Genomic DNA, 22,115 nt, shown 5'->3' with positions numbered 1-22,115 from the left:
AGTATTTCGTTTTATTTATTTACTGCGGTTTTTTTTTCTTAACTGAAATTTGTTACTTTTAGAAAAGTTGCGGGTTATATTTCGGACATTCAGTTGTTAGGCTGTAGGTTGGTTATTTTAATAATTTATATAGCAAAATACAGAAATTTTAACACACCTTTGCCTTTCTGCTTGTAGTTATTTTGCGTTGAACAATGTAATTACAATTATGTAAAAAAATCAAACTCATTGAATTTTTTTCTAATAAAAATCGCATTGAAATCAATGTACATAAAAAGATTTGGAATATTTGAAATGAATTTGAACAGAACTTCATCAAACCAGTATAAGCCACGAATATTGTTCCAAAATGAATAAATAATTCGCCATTATTATTTTTACTATCAGATTAGATTATGCTTCATAAACCCGTTCAAAATACGCTTATTATAAATTACTGTTGATGGCTAATTTTTATTTGAATTATTGCTTAATTATGTTATTCTTTACATGTAATTATATATTATTCATATTAAATGCAGTAATTAAATGCGCTTCGTTTCGCTCGAATAATTAAAATTTATAACTTATCGGTTTTAATTATGTATCTATATATCCATAAGTAAATTTGTTTAAATATTTCCTAATGCTATTTTTTAATTGAATTCACGAGCATTTCGCATATTTTTGAACATTCAATTTAAAAACTAAAGGATATTTTATGAAAATGTTATCTGTTTAAAGAGAGTATTGAAAAAACATGCTTACATGCTACTTTTGTATTTCGCGAAGAATGTCCACGTTTGTTTGTTGTTTATAAACCACTACATGCTCAAGCGTTTTCTTGGCGATTAAACATATCGGTCTAAAACGAAAAAGAGCAACCCTCTTTCCCTCCTACTGCTGTCATTTAGAGATCTCCAGGGTTCCAGAAATAAGGGGGGCAGGAGACATCTGCACGGCCGCTTTAAGGCGGTCAAAACGCTTTCGAGGTCTTCACCACTGACCGCCTAGAACCGTCAGTAACGCTTTCGAACACTTTTCCAGTGACCGCCTAGAAGCGTCCGTAACGCTTTCGAGATAGGCCGTCTTGACCGCCTAAACCCGGTCATAACGCTCAGAGGGTTAATGAAGTAAGAATAAAAGTAAGTAAGTAAGATTAAAAGTAAGTAAGAATCTGTATCTTCAAATCATTGAATAAGAGCTACATCATACTCAATTTATAGATTTTCTGGTATGTTATTCGCGTAAGTTTTGAATGGTAATGAATATAATGCAAACTCGGTCTTCATATAATTAAAATCTTGAAATATATGCAAAACCGTATTTGCAACAAATATGAATGTGAAATGTATTCGCAGGCTGCATAAAATTGCCACCAGTTTGCGGCCTGGAGGCAGGCCATAAAATTGCCACCAGTTGCAAAACCAAGGGCTGCCAGTTTGACACCTGTAATAATATATCATAATAGGTACCTTTTTTAATAACTACTAATTTTTATGTATTTATTTCCCTATAAACTCCCTAAAAAATTCCCATGGATTGTTCGAAATGGGTCCGCCTTTTTAATTTGGATTAATGGAATTATATTACTTGCTTTCAAAAGATTTTCATTCACTATTTTAGCTAATACAGAACCCCCCCCGGAAAAAGTATTAAAAGTCAGAAGCAGTTGCCAAAACATTGTTTACTTCTGCTTCATTTACCAGAACAAATCCCTTGTGTTATGAATTAAAACAGAACTTAATTAAACTGATATAGATAGACAGAGACAGGTTATCGTAAAATTACTGTATTTTAATAGATACTTTTTCTTAATCATGTTATTAACACTTTTTTTGTTTATTTCCCCTTTGAATTGCCGAAAATAAGTTTTGTGCGTTGTTCGAAATGGTATGGCATTTTTAATGCTACTAATATAATGCCACGTGTTTCTTATTTTGAATTCTTTTCTCCATATTTAAGAGATTTTGGGGCATAATTTAAAATTTTTAGCATGCATCAATTTAAAATTACAGTACTTTAAGTTTTTAAATCCATTTAGCTTTACACTGAGAGCTTCTTTGGTCGCCGTTACATTTAATACACCATGGTACGAATTTACAGTCAATCAAGGAGTGGAAGAAATGTTGGCAGTTGTGTCACCGAGTAAGACCATCCTTTAGCTTATACACATCAACAGAGACATGAAAACATAATAAAGTTTGAATATCATAAATTTTCTCTGCCTATGTCTCGTTTGCTAACTGCACCTCGAAAGTGGCTTGGGAACACGTGTACGGAATTTGTACGTCGGAGTTACTTTCACAGCATTGAAACATTCAACAGTTAATTCATCCTCAATTCCTTCTGCAGGAGTATCTGCTGGAAATCCACTTAAAACAACTTTTATAAGTAGCATTTTCTTGCACGAATAATATAATGTAGAAAACTATCATTTATTAAGTAGCTAGAAATGTCTCTATAAGCTTCTAGATCGATAGGATATATTTTAAAGAATTTTCATTGGATTCTGGTTGTAAATATAGTATTGATTTCCTCCGTCAATTTTTTTTTTACAAATTTGCTAAATTTCAGAGGTGGAATAATCATATTTGGTTTTATTTTTGGTGGCTTGGGAATCTCCATTTAGGGAATGCTAATATCCAGTACCACCATTATCATTATTTGAGTATCAACATCGCAAGAAAAATTAACAAGAATTAAAATTCAGAGCAGTAAATTTATTATCAACACTTATGCTAGGGCTATTTTTCAGTAATTTAGATGGGTTTTCTGATGTGCTGCGGAAGATAAAACCATCTGAAATCGATTTCTTCTCCGGCCCACCATTTCTTATTGGCCACGCTTAAACATAGTGAGATGTGCTAAACATTTTAGCATTATTTTATGAAATACCCTTTTTAACCATCTGAGAATATAAAACACCGTTAGCAGCTTTAGATCTATTAACTCACTTATCCTTATTCACAACACTATTACTTTTGACCACTGTTATTGTTAGTCAAATCACTATAATTTCGAACAATATCAGCTCTCAGAACATTAAACCATGATGCATTGATGAATCTTCATTTGGATCTTCCTTAAGAAATTTTAAACTGGAGGATTTAAGCTGGTCAGATCCTGGAAGTTCTTGAAAAATTTCGAAGCATTAATAAAGTTATTTTGACCATAATATGGCTTGTTTAACAGCTGGTTAAGTATATCATCCATTTCCCTACCATCTAAATCATTGTCAACCTCCAAGTACGAATTTCATTTTCACTAACAACATCTAGCATATCTTTGGAAACCATGCCAAAAATTCACCAGCCCCTCAGAGACAAATCGCACTAAAAGACTATAAGAAAGGCACATAATAATTGGAGAAACATGTGGTCTGCCCAGGGGCGTAGCTAGAGGGGGGCAAGGGGGGCACCTGTCCCCGGGCGCATAATCCAAGGGGCGCGAAACTGATGTTACGACATTTTAGAATTAAATGTTTTCCATCCTTGGCAAGCAATAGAGGGCGCGAAATCTTCAGATGTCTCTGAGCGCTGAAAACCCTAGCTACGACTCTGGGTCTCCCAAGAGATCACAAAAAACATTATTTGTTAGGAACTATAGGTTTTCAATGAATAAATCTAGGTTCAGACCAAGGAGGTTATAATAGAAGGAGGGAAGGTTCAACTCAAACGGTGAAGCTTCGCGGCCATGTTTCTGTTATCGCTGTGACTTGTGCAAGAAGTCTGTAATTGCAATATTTTTTTTCTTTTCTTTTTGAAGCATGTCAGCTTGTGTTGTATATGGATGCACAAACAGATTTTCGAAAAAGATTCCTAAGATTACTTTTCATTCGTAAGTATTGATTTTCATTTTCTAAGTAATTTGATAAATATGTTAAAAAATATCACAATGTCATGTAGTTTTCTTTCCAGATGTGAAAAAAAGTACTTAATAATAATCAAAATACCTTAAATACATTTTAATGTTTCTGTTTATAGCTGGTATATAAATATAAATATAAATAATATAAAAATATTTACACAACTGAACATGTGGAAAGATGTATCCAAAAATTTATATAGGTATATTTCTATAATTCAGCTTAATTCAAGGCAATTTCTTTGAGATTCATAAATATGAAATGCGCCTAAACTGAAATCACTGAATTCACATAAATCTGTTTTATTTTATTAATATTTATTTTCTTGTTGTTATAAAGTTGTTGGTTGTGAAAAGAATCTATTTAAAACTTTCATTTAAAAAAAAATGCAACCTGTGACTATTTTTTTAGATAATTCTCTGCTATTAATTTCAGGTTAAAATTATTTTAAATGATTCTTTAATAAATTATAATATTGTGAATAAATCAGAAATATCACTTCTTAAAGGAAAAATTGGAAAGTACACCCAACAGGTTCCCAATAAAACCTAAACAACTTCTTGAAATATGCAGAAACATCATTTTTAAAGGCTTCAAGGCACATGCATTTAGATGTCGAACTATTTCTTAATGATTTTCTGTACGTAGTAAATTACGGATATCATCTTTATAACTTTAAAACAAAAAACTAACAATACAAAGCATTTCATTATAAATTTTACATATTTTTATTGGAAAATGCATGCACGGAACAGCTTAAAAACACGTACGTTTCACTGCCGTAATGCAATGTTTTGAAGTTACAAACATGGACGCCGCTTGTTGGGTGGAGTTTCATTCCCCGATAGTGGAGGAAACTGCGAACCCTCCCTCCTTCTATTCTAACCTCATTGGTTCAGACTGAGACAATAACATGTATGCTTAAAATGTATAAAACTTTGATGGAATGTGAAAAATTTATGGTCTGAAATACTGCGTAAGATAATTTGATCAGAAAAATATTTATAGCAAATATTTATAGAAAAATATTTATTCTATTAAATAAATAGTAAAATTTATTTCATTTTTGATTATTTCTAATTATTACATGAATTATGTTACTAAAGAATAAATGGTAAGGTTATTATTTTACGCAACATTTCAAGCAATTTTATATCCTTAAACATTTTCTATTTACTTTGTCACAATTAACATTCTTCCTCTTTATGCTATCCCATTGTTCGGAGTTTGTCTCAGAGCCTTGTGCGTACTTTTGTACAAAGCATACACTTTTATAATATTACGTGATGCTTATTTCTTTTTAGAAACTGCCTAAAGTAAAATATAATTTATGAAATGTCATGCTTATGTAATTAAGTTTTAGAAAAATTTACCTGAAACCAGAATTGCGCCACCTACAACCGGTTTGAGATATTCCCCGATATGTAACGTTCTACCAATATAATCCCGCATGTGATCTTTAATTTGGCACAGTGTCTTGGACAAAGGTTTTATGTTGTAAGTGGGAGTCTATTCAAATATTTGTATTAAATTTTATAGCTAAATTTATTTTTTATTTAAATTTTGTGATTTTAGATTTTGTGTTCTGGTGTGATATTAATGGTCATAATTTGGGATTCAACGCTATTATCATTATTCAAACCCTCTGAACGAGTTGATTGTTGGGATCACTGAACTGCGTTTCTGCCATCTTGGTTTTATGACGCTTACTCTGAGTTAAAATTTATACTAGATTTGAATTTGAGTTGACCATGAAATGTAATTTTTAGTCAATTGGTCTGATATAAACAGTTGGTATTCAGTCCTGTATTTTATTCCAGTGAAATTGTTGGTGTTGTGAGTTAACGGTGCTTTTTTTATTTGAATTTCAAAATTGTACGCGGTTTCACTTTTTTAAAATCCAACTTTCCGTCTATAAATTTTTGATTTAGTGTTCAAAATAAACTACTTCATTAATTTGTAATTAAGTTTTATCTTTGGAAAGTGAAGTCACACAGCAGATTTGTTATAGCGATTGCATTCTATTTTCCATTTACGCATTTTCCCTCATTATGCTTTTGAATGAATTGCACTTGACCAATAGCACAATGCCCAATTTAAAGTTTGTCACAGTATTAATCTGAAATCTAATGATGCCGAAGAACACTCATCGAAAAGTACATTAATGTTTAAGTATTAAAATTGTATTGTTAATTTCTCTTGAAAGGATTCGCTAAAGAAACCTCAGTTTCTTTTGTTTATGTTAATCCTGTAAGGATCTGATTCATCTATCATACTTTTTATTCCAAATTTTGCGTTATTTAACTGTCGTGTTTAAATACTATTAGTGTATAATAACATTAAGATACTTTCTTGCAATTTTTTACTACATAATTTCTATCATATGGCAGTTGTAACAGAGGAGTGGTTTTTAAATTTTATTTTTTAAAACTCTTGTTTACAAATATATTTTGTATTCTTGCATGTTTGAAAATCCTTAGTATGTGTGTACTAAGAAGGTAAGATAATAATTGTAATGTTATTTTATTGTATCTCTAACAGCTGTATTTTGCTCTTTTATTTCTGAAACAAAACATTTTAAGTTATTTTTACTTGTACATTTGAAGTATATAAAAAATCTATGATCTTTATATGACTGTGTAGTTTATTTACTGCATATGATAATTTTTTCAAGAATTTTTTCCTAGTTATTATATGGTTATAGTTTTTCCAGCCTAGTAATTACATGATTTCTATCCAGGATAAAGTTACCAAGAAACAATACGGCTCCACTTTTATTCCTCTGTGGTCACAATAAACGTAACAACGGACAGGCAGAGAGGATCGGGGAGTGCTTCTCGATGCTCCGGAGGAAGGTATTTTTGAATTCATGTCTTTTGTGTTTTCTGATATTTTTTGTGTTGTTCTAAGAATCTAGTTTCCTTGTATGTAGCTAGTAATTCTATTGTTTAAGTTCAAATATATTCGATCCAAAAAGGGAAAAATGAATAAATTTTTGAAATGGAGTTCTTTTCCTTTTTATGTAAAGATATACCGCATAACTAAATAAGTTTCAAGTAAGATGTAGGTAAAGAGCTGTGTAGAGTTGCTAAAATATCTGAAATATTAAATGTTTCAAAATAATACTTTGATAATTATCCTGTCATTCTAATTGAAAATGACTGAGCATCTTTATTATTCATTCATTGTTTTAAAAAGTGTTTTTATTTCTGTATTTGAGACAAATTTGTTTATTAAGATGACTGTCATCTGTTTTAAGAAATTAACTATTTTGGGGGGAGGTAATTTAATCTTTTTATTCACCTGGTAACCTAGGCAGCAACTATAGTTATGTTTAAAATAATTTCAGTGCTGGGAAAAGGTAGAAAAAAATATGCATTGATTTATTTCATAATGTATATTTATTATAAGCAATATGTGAATCAATTCTGAGAGTTTTAAGTTTTCTGAATTATGTGGGAATTTATGCTGGTAATTAAATCATCATACAAGAAAAAATGTTATAAGCTGTTTTATGAAACAAATGTTAAGTTTGGGTAAATTTATAGTGATAAATTGGGTGAAGTGCAGAATCACCCTCTTACTTGGCGCGTTTTGTTTTGCGCTTTTTACAAGAGTAAGAAGAGTTGGATTTTTGTCAAGGATTTTTGTCAATTTCCTTTGACTTTTTAAGTGAAAATAGATTGACATGAACATGGACAAAGTCAAGGGAGTGTGTAGTGCCAAGTTTGTGCAATTCTCTAATGTTTTTTTAAATGAAAATAGGTCAGTGTGTACATGGATACCGAGTTTGTGTAATTCTTAAAAAACACACTAAGCAGTGGATGATTCTGCACTTTCCCTGATGAATTGACTCATTTCCCAATTTACCCAGTTAAATTCTTGGATAAAGCTTTTTAACTATTGTAATACGCTTAAGTAATTGACACATATAATTTACTAGCATAATTCAAATGATGAAGATGCAATATTTGCTGCAATCAGAATTGTCTTATTGTGTGATGGAAACTTCGTCTTGACTTTCCAAGAAGGCTGGCAAATTTGTTTTATTCTTCAGTATGTGTAGCGCACATATATAATACATTTGATTCTCGGTAGTTTTCCATTTAATGATAGAATTTTATTTATTAATCATTTTGTTGCCTAGAAATTTTCAGTTTTATTTCTTTGCCAGACTTTTTCATTTATCTAGCTATATTTTCACATATGTTTAATCCAGTATAATTTTTCTGTTCCGGTTTTAATTTCTAACATGCTATTATTTCATTGTGCATCATTTAATATCTGATGTTTTATCTGTTATATGGTATTAATAGACTGTCAGTCTCTTCTGAGAACTCTCTTTAACATGTAATAATTTGATCTTTTTGCTAGGCATGGTTTTCAATTTATTGCTACTTAGAGTAAATGGTTATGCACACTTCTTTTGATAAGTATATTAATTAAGTGAATGTAAATAAGTAACTTTAAATATTTATAGTACTCTGTGTCATTCTGTTCGAGAAAATTTATTTTTTTTGTGCGCTTAATCATGTATTATTTAGATTAAATCTATATTATAAAACTTGTTTTTATCTTTCTTCCATAATGGTATTTGTTTTAATAGCATATTACTTATTATAATTCTTTGTTTATTTATTCCTTCGTTTTTTTTAATAGGGACGAACCCCCTCGTCCAGACGCCGCTAGCGTAGGCCCTGCAGCCACTCGCAGATGGGTACCTCCAAGCAGCATTAAACGAGATGCAGTCTCCCCAGAAGAAAAAAATGACCAAGTTTTTCGAAGAGTTCGAGGGTGTGTACTTATTGAGTTACACACCTAATATGGAGACCTTTATCTTTTTCATATCAATAGTTTAAAATAAAATATGAAAAGGTGTACGGGTATGAATGTGCTTAATATTGTGTTTTGCATTTGAGGTTTATTATTCTTCTTTCTTTAAAATCTTTTTTTTTTTATTTAATTATATTTCAAATTCTTAAAATATTATATTCAAATTTGATTATATGTATTGTGCCAGATGTGTAAAATTGTGTTAGTATTTTTTTTAATTTAATGTTGTTGTCAATTCTGAAATCAAGTTTTAAGAACTCATTGCTAATGTGTTTATATTTTAAATTTTATTTTGGATTGTTTCAAAACCATATATTTGTATAAAAAGTTACCTTCTGCATAGCATAATTTTTAAATCTTTTAAAAATAAATTTGTGGAACTACTCTCGCCCTCAAGTCACCAAATTTCTCGCCAAACATTTTTGGCGAGAAACTCCACGCTGCCATATTGCTATCTAAATTTTTTGTCTACATTTCGAACTTTAAGCCTAAAATGTCTCCAAAAATACGATTTTCGCGAATGCAAAAACCACGTTTTGAACACACAATTTAAGCTAAAAATCCCAAAAAAAAAAAAAAAAAAAAAAAAAATTTAGATAGCAAAACCGTAAAGTTTCTAACCAAAATTATTAGGCAAGAGTCCATATACACAGCAATATGTTTTAACTTAAAAAAAAAATCTACGAATGGCACAATCTAGGCAATGAACGAATCTACGAATTACGCACACCTCGCTTTAATAAATTAACGGTTAATCTTTACATTATGGTAACTTGGCGATTTTTTGGCGAAAATTTGGCAACCAACTCTCCTACAGCAACCCTCTATTTTTTTTTCCCCACCGCCATTTTGTCTTCACGAAGTAAAGACATTTTTCTTTTTATCTACTGAACACTTCTTCCAACAATCTACTAGCCGAATTACACTTATGCTAGAAATTTTATCAAACAAAACTGCTTAATCATGACAAATATTCACTGCAAAATTGGGAAAAGTGCACAATACCATACTCCTTACGTGTTTTTCAAAGTAACACATACACATAAACCATGTACACGCCGACTTATTTTTACTTAAAAAAACATCCCAGAATTGCACAAAAATGGCATTGCGCACACTCTTCACTATATCCATGTACACTGCTTTTTTCTCATAAATTAGAAAAATTTCACGAAAATACATGACAATTTTCTCAATCTTTAAACCCGGTAAAAAGAACATATATGAAATAACCTGATCGCGAAAAAGTATTTACCTTTTACAAATATGAACATTTCCACATATAAAATAAATAAAATATCCAAAAACTTTTACCTCTAAATCATCTATTACATTATACACGTCACCAACGAATTCATACCGCAAGCATTACAAATACTTAGTATCAAATATTTAAATTATTTCCATGCACGTTTACTTCAAATTAAACGTATACCAAATTCCTACAAACATAAAATTCACAAAATAACTATCATTTCATTAAAATATCACTAAACCATGTACACGTCGACTTATTTTTACTTAAAAAAAATCTCAGAATTGCACAAAAATGGCATTGCGCACACTCTTCACTATATCCATGTACACTGCTTTTTTCTCATAAATTAGAAAAATTTCACGAAAATACATGACAATTTTCTCAATCTTTAAACCCGGTAAAAAGAACATATATGAAATTACCTGATCGCGAAAAAGTATTTACCCTTTCCAAATATGAACATTTCCACATATAAAATAAAATATCCAAAAACTTTTACCTCTAAATCATCTATTATGTTATAAACGTCACCAACGAATTCATACCGCAACCATTACAAATACTTAGTGTCAGATATTTAAATTATTTCCATGCACGTTTACTTCAACTAAAACATGTACCATTTACTTCAACTAAAACATATATCAAATTCCTACAAACATAAAATTCACAAAATAACTATCATTTCATTAAAATATAATTAAATTCAAAAATACTACTTAAAATATAAATGAGCACATACGTTAAATTAATAAAAATTACCTTACAATCCTAATTACTTTAAGCTAAATCATTGCTAATAACAATTTTCCAAATAATACCAAATTCCTTTCCACCTTACATTTAGAACAATGCATAAAAATAATATCCTCAAATAATTAAAAATACTAACTTACCTAATCTTCTTCAGAATCTTGATTACGTGGCGGATACACTTTTCTAATTCATTCAATAAAATTATTGAAAGATTTTTTCTGCGAATTTTTCCTCCATACTTCTTCCGCTAAATAAAAAGCAAACTTCTCTTTATCACAATGCCTAAATACCCATTTCGAATTCACTTTAGTTAGGGCCATGGGATCCAAAAATTAACCAACACTGTTTCACACAACACAGAATAAAGCTAAATACAAAATTTCCAGATTTTTTCCCGATTTCCCCCCTTTTCCGATTAAAGAACCGTAATTCGTCCATTAATATCACATGACATATCCCATGATCTCTCATTTTCCTCACGCAAAATAATGCGTAATCGGAACTGAGTACTGCTCAGATTATTACCAAAGTCCCAGGTAGTAACCTTTATCGCCTCCAAAATGTCGCCAAAATACCAGTTACCATATTGTAAAGATCAACCAAATTAACATAACAACAATAAATTTCAAAGAATACCATGTACACAGCGTCCTGTTTCAACTTAAAAAAACATCTACAAATTGCACAATTTAGGCAACAAACGAATCTACGAACTACGCACACCTCACTTTATTAAATTAACAACAATAAATTTGAAAGAATACCATGTATACACAGCGTTCTGTTTCAACTTTAAAAAACATCTACGAATTGCACAATCAACAGAATAACAAATAAATTTCAAACAATTCAAAAAAACAACAATAACGACAGAAATTCATACTAAAAAAACAATGAACATAACATTCTATAAAATAAAAACAAGAATAAAATAAAATGCACTTACCCCGAATTAATGCTTTTTGGAACAGCAGAAATAACAATTTCATACGGCCATGTAATCACTATCGTATTTATATGACAGCCAGACACATTTTCCAGAAAATTCATACTATGGTTCTTCACAAATAAATAAAACAACAAATAATCACAAATCCCTACTTCTATCATGCACAGCCACTAAAATTAATCTCCCAGAACCTCTTTCCACACCTCCAAATACCCACTGTCCCTTAACAGGATGGCCACGACGATATTTCCTTTTGCCGAACTTCAATTCAACAATTTCTACCATTTTATCTTTCCCCCCTGGCTTCTCAGACACAAAGCATGATGCGAAGCAACGAACTCCAGTGAAAGATTTTTCAATGTCAACAGGGTTGCTATACAACACACAATTGCGCCAAAAACCAGCGCAGAACACATATCGCCACATTTGGTGAAAATAGGGCGTATATCAGAGTTGTACCAAATTTGTTTGTAATCAGCATGCATAAGATTGAAAGATCTGACAGTCGTAAATGAGCATACACAAATATTTGCATTGCCTTATGTAACGTTATGTTCTGTAATATTAATAACGTTCTCATATAAATCAAAATTTAATAAGTCAAAATGAGACCCATCAATGGCCAAGTGGTTAAAACTACTGAAGATCAGCCTGTGTTTGATCCCAGGTGAATGGTAGGCTTTTTTGTTGTTTCTCAGTGTGTGATGTGAATGCAAGCCAGTTTGCCTTAGAAAGTCCTTCTTAAAGGTATCCTTCCGTTAAGGCAGGTAGCCCTCATTGAAGGCAACGAACGAATCTATGAATTATGCACACCTCGCTTTAATAAATTAACATAACAACTATAAATTTCAAAGAATACCATGTACACAGCGTCCTGTTTCAACTTAAAAAAACATCTACGAATTGCACAATTTAGGCAACAAGCGAATCTACGAACTACGCACACCTCACTTTATTAAATTAACACAACAACAATAAATTTGAAAGAATACCATGTATACACAGCGTTCTGTTTCAACTTTAAAAAACATCTACGAATTGCACAATCAACAGAATAACAAATAAATTTCACGCTGTATTTAAATAATTTAAAGAGAAAATGAATATGACTATGCATTCATATCTTTTTCATATATGGTTACATATTTTCAATTAATCAAAAGCCTAGTTTATTAATCCCATTTCCTATTTTCTAGCATTCTTAACAAGCTTACACCAGAGAAGTTCCACAAGCTGAGTGAAGAACTCCTCAGCGTTGGACTTGATTCAACTCAAATTCTTAAAGGCGTAATATTACTGGTAATAATTTATAATTATCCAAATTAGTTTTATTTCAAATGGAAAAGATCTTTTAATATTGAATTTTTTTTTTTTTTAAAAAAGGACCATACCATCAATAATAACAGTGTGAATTATCTGGTCATGGAGAAGGAAACTTTTAACTGGCATCTTGCCAGAAGACTTAGCTAAGGTCTTTTGTCTGAAAAACACATATCAGAGAACAGTGTCGGAGTGTTCAGGTTATTAAAGCAGTGCTTTAAAATATGGTAGGAGAAATATTTACAAAAAATCTTTAAACTGGTTAATTAACAGGGGTAACAGATTATTACGTTCTTAAAACCATTTATTTTAATCCTCTGCTTTATCTAACTTTCATTTAATGCTGTTCATTATCCATTTAAATGTAAAATAAGATACTGAAAATATTGCACTAGATCTTCATGGTGTAGTTTTCATTTACCTTCTAAGAACCTATATGTCCACTAGCTGCATACACTGATGGTTGACTCCGGTTCAAATTTTGGCTGCACCAGAGTTTTTCATGGTTTTCTCCATGTGTAGTGTGAATGCTGCCAGTTTACCATAGAAAGTCTTTCATGAAGACTTTCTCCCAGTATGAAGTCCCAGTATGTAGGCAGATAATCCTCGATTGCTTTGCCATAATCTGTTCCAGTGCAATAAGAGTACATAAGTAACCATCATATGCTTTTCAGCTGTGAATTTCAAAATACTTATGAATCAAAATCATTTTGTTATTTTTCTTTTTAAATATTCATTTCTAAATTGAATGTCTTATTGAAAAGTTACTTACTTATACATGTAAACTGTTATAGTCTTGTAACAGTTAATACTTACATGTGGGTATTCTTTATAGATTTCAGGGAAATTAATTACTAATGTTTCTATGCAGATATTTGATAAAGCTCTCGATGAACCGAAGTACAGTTCTATGTATGCTTTGCTATGTAGGAAATTGTGTGAAGAAGCTCCAAACTTTGATCCCCCTTCAAGCAACACTGGTAGCCATAATAACAATGTAAGTAAAACTTTTTTTTTTTTGTAAATAATAGGTTAAATTATTGAAAATTGAATTTTTATTTTAACCTAAACATCCAGTACATATTCATATGATTGAGTCTCTCCCAAATGAAACTGCTAAAATTCCCATGTAAATATCAGGAAGATGTTTGAGTGCCCGACTGTATGTAATGCTTTTACCACCATGTTTAATACATGGCTCCTTAGTGTGGAGAGTTTTCTAATGAGATGTTATTCATTTTGTTATAGTTACTTGAATAATGCTCTAATCTTGATGATATTTGCCTTTGTTCAGCATCTAATTCATAAGTTTTACCTGGTGGATCGATTTTACACCTTGCAGTTTGGAAGTCTTGCTGGTCTGCTTTGTAGTTTTAAAATATTTAGGTGTCATAAGATTGACACAAGAAGTAAATGTTTCTGCCTAAAATATTGGTGTTTGGAAGTGAAGAAAATCGTGTGTTTTTGAATGGTCTCAAGCTAAATTGAATAGATATTGTAAACAATAAAACTTTAAAGTCTGGAATTTTCATCTCAGAACTGTTCTTTATCAAGATTTGCCATCTCAGTTATCTGCTTCCGATTACTTTAAATTGCTTAGGTTAGAGGAATTCTGTAAATTAATCAAAAGGAGCACAAATAAATTGCTGAATTTTGTGTGTGTGGGGGGGGAATGTAGCACTGAAGATATGAATTGGGATATTATTGATGTAGTGGGCTCTTCTTTGGGGGGAGGAGGGGTTGTGAACAATATGTACTTACTAAATGTAAATGGATTATCGATCTCGGTCCCGTACTATGGCAGTGAAGAAATTGGTTAGTAGAGATAGATTTTTAAAAATTAAGCTTCATGTTCCTATCTATGATGGGAGTAAAATAAAAGATCTGAACACTTTTTTTAATACAGAAATTCGATCTTTTTGTTAGGTTTATAGATTGTTTTGAACTACATCGATATATTTTTATTAATAATTTAAATTTAAATGTTTTTTACAGCATTTTAAGTCCAAGTCAGGTAAGCTTGAACTATTGTGTTTTTTTGTGCTTGCCGAATTGTTAATATTTAATTTTTTGGTGAATAAAAGGCTTAGGAAGGACAAAAGGCTAAGGTATTACATTGTTACATATTTGTTCATGCCTGTATGTAGCATAGGGTGTGACTTTGAACTGGATTTTTATTACCATGGAGTTGGTGATATGTTTCCAATTTACTATAATTAGATCCAAATTTTATACTTAAAGAAAATTATACCAAGCAGAAAACTACTGCCAAACAACATTACAGATTTAAAACTGAAGATTGTAAATGGAAGTCTGACTTTCCCATGTTAAGAATTTCTAAACTTCTTATTTACATCGTGTGTAGATAAAGAACAGACTTTTATATTATCAACAAATACACCTTATAAATACAAAAATAACTTTATCAAATGAACACAAGGAAAGTAGGCTGCAAAACTGAAATTGAAATATGTATAGTAAAAATATTAGCCTCTTTTAAGAAGTTCTCAAGAAGCAACCCTACTCATATATTCTTTTGCATTATGCTCTCGTATATTCTTTTGCACCCACATTCTTTTGCATTATGTAACATGTATATAGAAGGAGCAGGTATGGTCGATCAAAGAACAAATGCAGCTGCCAGAAAGTCATTTAAATGGTGAATATGTATGTTTTGGTTTCTTCTGGGCATTACTAGAAACAATGCCTATATAATTAAATTAATGGCAAGTTTTCCTCAACAAAAAAAGTATGTGACTTTTGAGTTATAACTTTTACAAGAATTAGAAGATTTATGGAAAGAAAGGTGCACTTTAAATTCTTTTCAGTTTATATACACTCATCCAAAGCAAATTATTCAATTCAGATCACATGGGAATGCAATATATGCCTTTGTAAAGGTTGTGTTGGTTAATAATAATTCAAACTCCACTCTGCTATATTTTAAAAAGCTTCTTATTAGAGGTAATATATTTTATTATATTTTAAAAAGCTTTTTTTTAGAGGTAATATATTTTGTTATCTGTAGGCAAGTGGATAAAAAAGTTAGTCATTAATTTGTTTCCTGTTATTTGAAAAGAACTAGCCAAGAGGTGATGTTGAAATTTCATTCGATGTTGAAAAATGTATAATAGAAATATTAGCCTGTTTTCTTAAGAAATACTTCTCAAGAAGCTACCCTACTCATATGTTAAGTTAATGGCCAAATTAACAAAGAAAATAGGGAAAAAAGGGATTTATTATTTTACAAAGTATGCAAAGAATATCAGCCTAAGGAAGCATGTTTTTGTGGAGCACTTTTGGGTGATTTTCTGTATGTGTACTGTAAATAAAAGCAAAAGTATTTCATACCTACACATATATAAAATGGCAAAACTACTTACATTTTGTTGTTGAATTTATTGTGTTTAGATAGAATTCATAACTTTGAACTCACCAAACTGATGACAATGATCGGGTGTTAATGTCAATCAAATTTCTAGTTTGAGCAAATTAAAAAAATATCAAAATTACCCTTTCCTTTTCTCTTCATTTTGTACTTAAAATTTGATGTGAGAGTTATTATTGTTTGAATAAGAGCTTGTATGTATAAAATTTATGCTAAAAATGTTCAAAATCTTAGAATTAAAATAACACTTTCGTAACTTAACTAAGTTTGAAATGCGATTCCCTCCTTTTATCGTAAGATCAACACTTTTGTAAAAAGTTAAACTAATATAATAAATGCTAATTACATTTAAGTAAAAAGCAAAATTTATTTCCTTTTATTAAATTTTCATAAGCTTATTTAAATTACAGATAAAGAAATATTTTTTCAATCGAGTAGGTTAAATTTGATTCCAGATGTAAACAGGGACCTAAGATTAAAATTTACTCAGTACCTTTGGTTGAGAACCGTCGACCTCCACTTCAAAAAAATATTAAAAAGTGAGCAGAAATTGAAAAAGACATAATAATAATGGAAAAATTAGAGGGAGGCACGACTCAAGAAAACGGAAGAAAGAATAGATTATTCTTTTTATAAATTTTAAGATTTTATAGCTTTTTTTGTATTATACATATGTATGTATGTATGTATATATGCACAGTATAACACTAAAGCAAAAAGTGGATAGAAAAGCAGTTAATGATTAATAAGCACCGTAGTCATAGTTGCTTAAATCAGAAGTGTAGCAAAGTCATAAAATTCCCACGGAAGTATCCAAGGCAGAAATTAAATCTCGGTGCAAAATGCAAATGAATTAATTGTACTATGAAATATTATGAAGAATGAAGATATTTTTTATAGCCCTTTGAATTTCTATTAAATGATATTGATTTACTGAGTTATTTTCTAATTATTTAAAAAAAATGCAGGAAAAGTTTTCATGTATGACTGGAAAAGCTTGTTAAATGAGCTAAGTATTTATTTTTCCTCCTAGGTCAATAGATGTGTTATAAATGTGTTATATAGGGATAAGCAAGAATATTGGGTCATATAAAAAGTCTTAGCGCTTTTTTTGTACATTTTTGAACAAAAAGTTTCTTTATTGAAAATCAGTTTTAATTAAGTACATATTGGCCATTATTATCTATGGTCTTTTGCCATTTTTCGGGTAGCTTAATAATTCCATTGGTCTAGAACTTCTGTGGTTTATCATCAAAAACTTGGCCAGGTGATTTTCAGTAGCGCTTTGGTCAGCCAATTTCTTACCATCAAGAGAGTTTCGCAGATGGTAGTCAGAAGGAGCAAGTCAAACAAATGGTAGTCAGATGGAGCAAGATCCAGGCTATACGTTGGGTGTATCAAAACTTCCCAACCAAGCTACGCCAATTTGTTCCGAGTCATCAAAGATGTGTGTGATTCGATTTTGTTGCGTTTCAGCAGAATTTCACTCATAATAATTTGGTCAATCAAATCTCTTTTTTTCGCTAATTCATGTGGCACCCAAACATCGAGTTTCTTTTTGTAGCCTGCTCTTTTCAAATGATTCCAAACTGTTATGTGGTTGATGTTTAGTGCCTCCGCTATTTCCTGACAGCTTACATGCCGATCTTGCTCCATTGCAAAATTTCATCAACTTATTCAGTGACTGGCCGACCAGAGCAAGATGCATCTTTGACATCGAAATTTCGGAAATGGAATTGAGCAAACCATCCTGTGTCCTTCGTTTACTCACAGCATTCTCACCATACACTTCACAAATTCTTTGGCATGTTTTTTACCTTTTTTATAGTAAAAAAATCCGATGTGTACACCACATGACTTTCTTGTACGGAATATTAAATTATACGCATTTTTTCTTGCATTTCGTTTAAACTTATTGGATTTTATTAAATCTACTTCGCCGACGGCGCATAAACCACAATAGAATAAATGAATTTTTTAAACTGCACTCTATTTGTTTACCATTGCGACACTCTGGCGCTAGGTTCCTTAACAGTATTATATTTCGTTCATATTATAACTCAGAATGCACAAAATTTATATAATTTAAGGAATTATCTAATCGTTGCTACATGTTCTATTGAATTACTATAATAAAGCTAGAACGATGTATAAAAGAAATTAAGCAAACAAAACAAAAAAGAAACAGTTTTTCACTGACGATTGAGTATTTCTCATTCAATTAATTCAGTTCTCCCTTCGCGACAAGGCAAAAATACACAAAATCTCAAAGTATCTGTATTAAAAATTACGAAGTAAATCTTAAAACACATATTTCCTCGAAAAAATTCCAGAAAGAATTAAGCATGATTTAATTCTCAATAATAAATGAAGGTGTTATCTTTGTTGTTGCGAAGCTACGTTTCTCTAGATTATCAACAAATCCACTACTCTGCTGTTTCAAACGTAAACAAGCAATGGCCGCCATAAAAAATATTATTAGGCTTAGCGGCACTTAAACAACTTTAAAATTGTTGATAATTCTAAAAATATTGCATACAGATTTACTAAAGGCATAAAAACCTTAACCGGAAGATAAGAACAACATAATTAAATTATTTTTAAAGCAAAAAGTGTACAATTTACAAACATATAAGAGTAAAGAAACTGAGGTCACTGAGCCGGGTAAGAGTGGATATATATATATAAATATATTTATATAAGTTTGGTGCGGTCGATTGCAACCAAAATACGAGGTGCACATCTACATGCTATGGTAGTCTTATATACAAAATTTCAACGTTCTGAGGCTACGTTTTTTTGAGTTATGAGAGATACCTACGTACATACGTTCGTACAGACGCCACGAAAAATTCTCTTCAGAATTCATTTTAAAGCAGTTTTATAATTTTTTTGGAGAAAAAGAGTCTTTTATTCTGTCCTTATGTACAGATATCACGCAAAAACATCGTTAAAATGCATTCGAAACCGGTCAAAATGGATATTTACGTTGAAATATGCTGCCTGAAACTTTTCGCCGTTACAATACTTCCTTTTTACTTCGTACAAGGAAGTAAAAATAATGTTTAGGCATAATTTTCGTTTAAACTTATTGGATTGAATTAAATCTACTTCGCCGACAGCGCATCAACCACAATAGAATAAATGCATTCTTTAAAATTCACTCTAGTATTTGTTTACCATAGCGACACTCTGCCGCTAGATTCACTTAACAGTATTATATTTCGTTCATATTATAACTCATAATGCACAAAATTTATATCATTTAAAGAATAGAATTATCTAATCGTTGCCACATGTTCTATTCAAATACTATAATAAAGCTAGAATGATGTATAAAAGAAATTAAGCAAACAAAACAAAAAAGAAAGTTTTTCACAGACGATTGAGTATTTCTCATTCAATTAATTCAGTTCTCACTTCGCGAGAAGGCAAAAATACATAAAAACTCAAAATATCTATATTAAAAATTGCGAAGTAAATCTCAAACACTTATTTCCTCGAAAAAATTCTAGAAAGAATTAAGCATGATTTAATTAGCAATAATAAATGAATGCATTATCTTTGTTGTTGCGAAGCTAAATTTCTCTAGATTGGCAACAAATCCACTGGTCTCCTGTTTCAAATGTAAACATCAATGGCCGCCATTAAAAAAGACTTAGCGGCAATTAAACAACTTAAAAATTGCTGATAATTCTCAAAATAATTGCACACAGATTTACAAAAGGCATAAAATCCTTAACCAGAAGATAAAAACAACATAATTCAATCATTTTTAAAGCAAAAAAATGTACAATTTACAAACATATAAGAGTAAAGAAACCAAGATCACTGAGCCGGGTAACAGAATGGATATATATATTTATATATGTTTGGTGCAGCCGATTGCAACCAAAATACGAGGTGCACATCTACATGTTATAGCAGTCCTACATACAAAATTTCAACGTTCTGAGGCTACTCGTTTTTGAGTTATGCGAGATACGAACGTACGTACATACGTTCGTAGAGACGCCACGAAAAATTCTCCTCAGAATTGATTTTAAAGCAGCTTTATAATTTTTTTGAAGGAAACAAATCTTTTATTCTATCTTTACGTACAGATTTCATGCAAAAACATCGTTAAATTGCATTCTATAGCGGTCAAAATGAATATTTTCGTTGAAATATGCTGCCTGAAACTTTTCGCGATTACAATACTTCCTTTTTACTTCGTACAAGGAAGTAAAAAGCATCACATATTGTATTTCTTCAGATATATTTCACTGATTTTCAAATTCATATACCTTTTTACAAGAGCAACGAATTAAAAAAACTTATTTTCACAAACAATGGAAACCGAATACCACCTTTTAAGCACATGTTCATTTGAGACAATCGGTATGAGTATTGCCGAATATATAGGCTTTAACACCATCTAGTGGCAAAAAAGCATGGAGACTTTTAATATGACCCAATATTATACATATGTGTAAATGAATTAATATTTTACAAAAATATCATTAGTGTTATTAATTATATGTTTAAATAAAAACAAAACTGTATCCTCTCCATTCTTTACAAATGTGTATATATTACAAAAAGTGTTGAAATTTCATTTAGGTAAAAAATTTTCTTTTCCTTAATAATAAATCTTATTTATCTTTGAAATACATATTCCTTTTTTTTATCAACATTAGAGTTCTCCTATTATAAATATTGTAATTTTAGAAATGTAAAATAGTGAAATAATTGTAAATGCTAAGTGGAAGGTTAGAAAGCTTATCAATGTGTATCATTGCAGTTCTACCCACAGGACAAAATTGTAAAGATGCAGCATGTGACAAAGACCCCTTAGAGAAAAGTAATTGCTAGACTTCCATTAACATAACCTCCTGGAGGTTTGAATTTCTTTCAAACAAATTTATAACTTCTCATTTTGGGATTTTAAAAGGAATAAATTTTGGGTTTGTTTGATGCAAAGGAATTAAAACACAAGACATTTGTGTTTTAACAACATTGATCATTTTGTGACTATTAAGGATGTCATAGTCAAAAGACATAAGGAAATTGATACTGCAAAATGGCAGATGATTTCTCTAATCACCATTCTGATTGTAGAAAAATTGCAAAAATTTGGATGCTTTTAAAAATGATTGTACTTATTTCAAGTTTTTTTAATATGTTTTATTAGAGTTCCCGTCCTTCCTTTTTTTTTTTTTTTTTAGTTTAATTATTTGTACCTGACCTGTAATTGTTAGAATTGTTAAATTTTTTTTTTTTTTGTAATCATTTTGTGACTAGATGCTTAAGGAAATAGAGCAAAGTGGTGTTAAAGTAATATGGATTTTTATTATTATAAGCAGATATGTTATTATTTATGAGCATGTAATTCTTAAATTTCCTATTATAATTTGTCATTTAAAAAACTGAATTATAATTTAGTTTGAATTTATTTTTGTTATTGAATTTTATAGAAAAATCACTGATTTTCAAATTCTGATTACTTAATTCATTTTTTATAGACATTCCGTCGCCTTTTATTAGCTAAGTGCCAGGACGAATTTGAAAATCGAAAGAAAACCAGTGACGGTATGCATCTAATAGCAATTTTTTTATGAACCCATACATTTGAAAAGTGTGAAATATTTAAATGCTGAAATTCATTTATCTGTTTATGTATATTTGAATAATATCTAATTAAGTAAATTTTAGATATTAGGTGACTTAAATAATGTAAATAACAGCTTTTTAATATCATATTTTATATAAAGTTGTAAAGTTT

General features: G+C 30.4%; 1 protein-coding gene across 1 annotated transcript in view; it reads left to right on the top strand.

Moving 5' to 3' along the window:
* Nucleotides 1-6,593: 6,593 nt before the first annotated feature.
* Nucleotides 6,594-22,115, top strand: part of NAT1 (N-acetyltransferase 1) — a 64,539-nt gene continuing 49,017 nt past the window's right edge. Inside the window, exons 1-5 of the mRNA XM_035364169.2 lie at nt 6,594-6,702; nt 8,507-8,641; nt 12,840-12,942; nt 13,835-13,960; nt 21,856-21,922. Coding sequence (XP_035220060.1) covers nt 13,874-13,960; nt 21,856-21,922 — 154 coding nt within the window. The 5' untranslated portion in view covers nt 6,594-6,702; nt 8,507-8,641; nt 12,840-12,942; nt 13,835-13,873. The remainder of the gene's footprint in view (nt 6,703-8,506; nt 8,642-12,839; nt 12,943-13,834; nt 13,961-21,855; nt 21,923-22,115) is intronic.

The sequence above is a fragment of the Stegodyphus dumicola genome, chromosome 11 (assembly GCF_044657685.1).
Source record: "Stegodyphus dumicola isolate Sdum_Otavi_A_Nest chromosome 11, ASM4465768v1".
In the NCBI taxonomy this organism is placed as follows: Eukaryota; Metazoa; Arthropoda; class Arachnida; order Araneae; family Eresidae; genus Stegodyphus; species Stegodyphus dumicola.
Note: the sequence above shows the minus strand (reverse complement) of the source record. Positions and strands in the feature narration are given on the sequence as shown.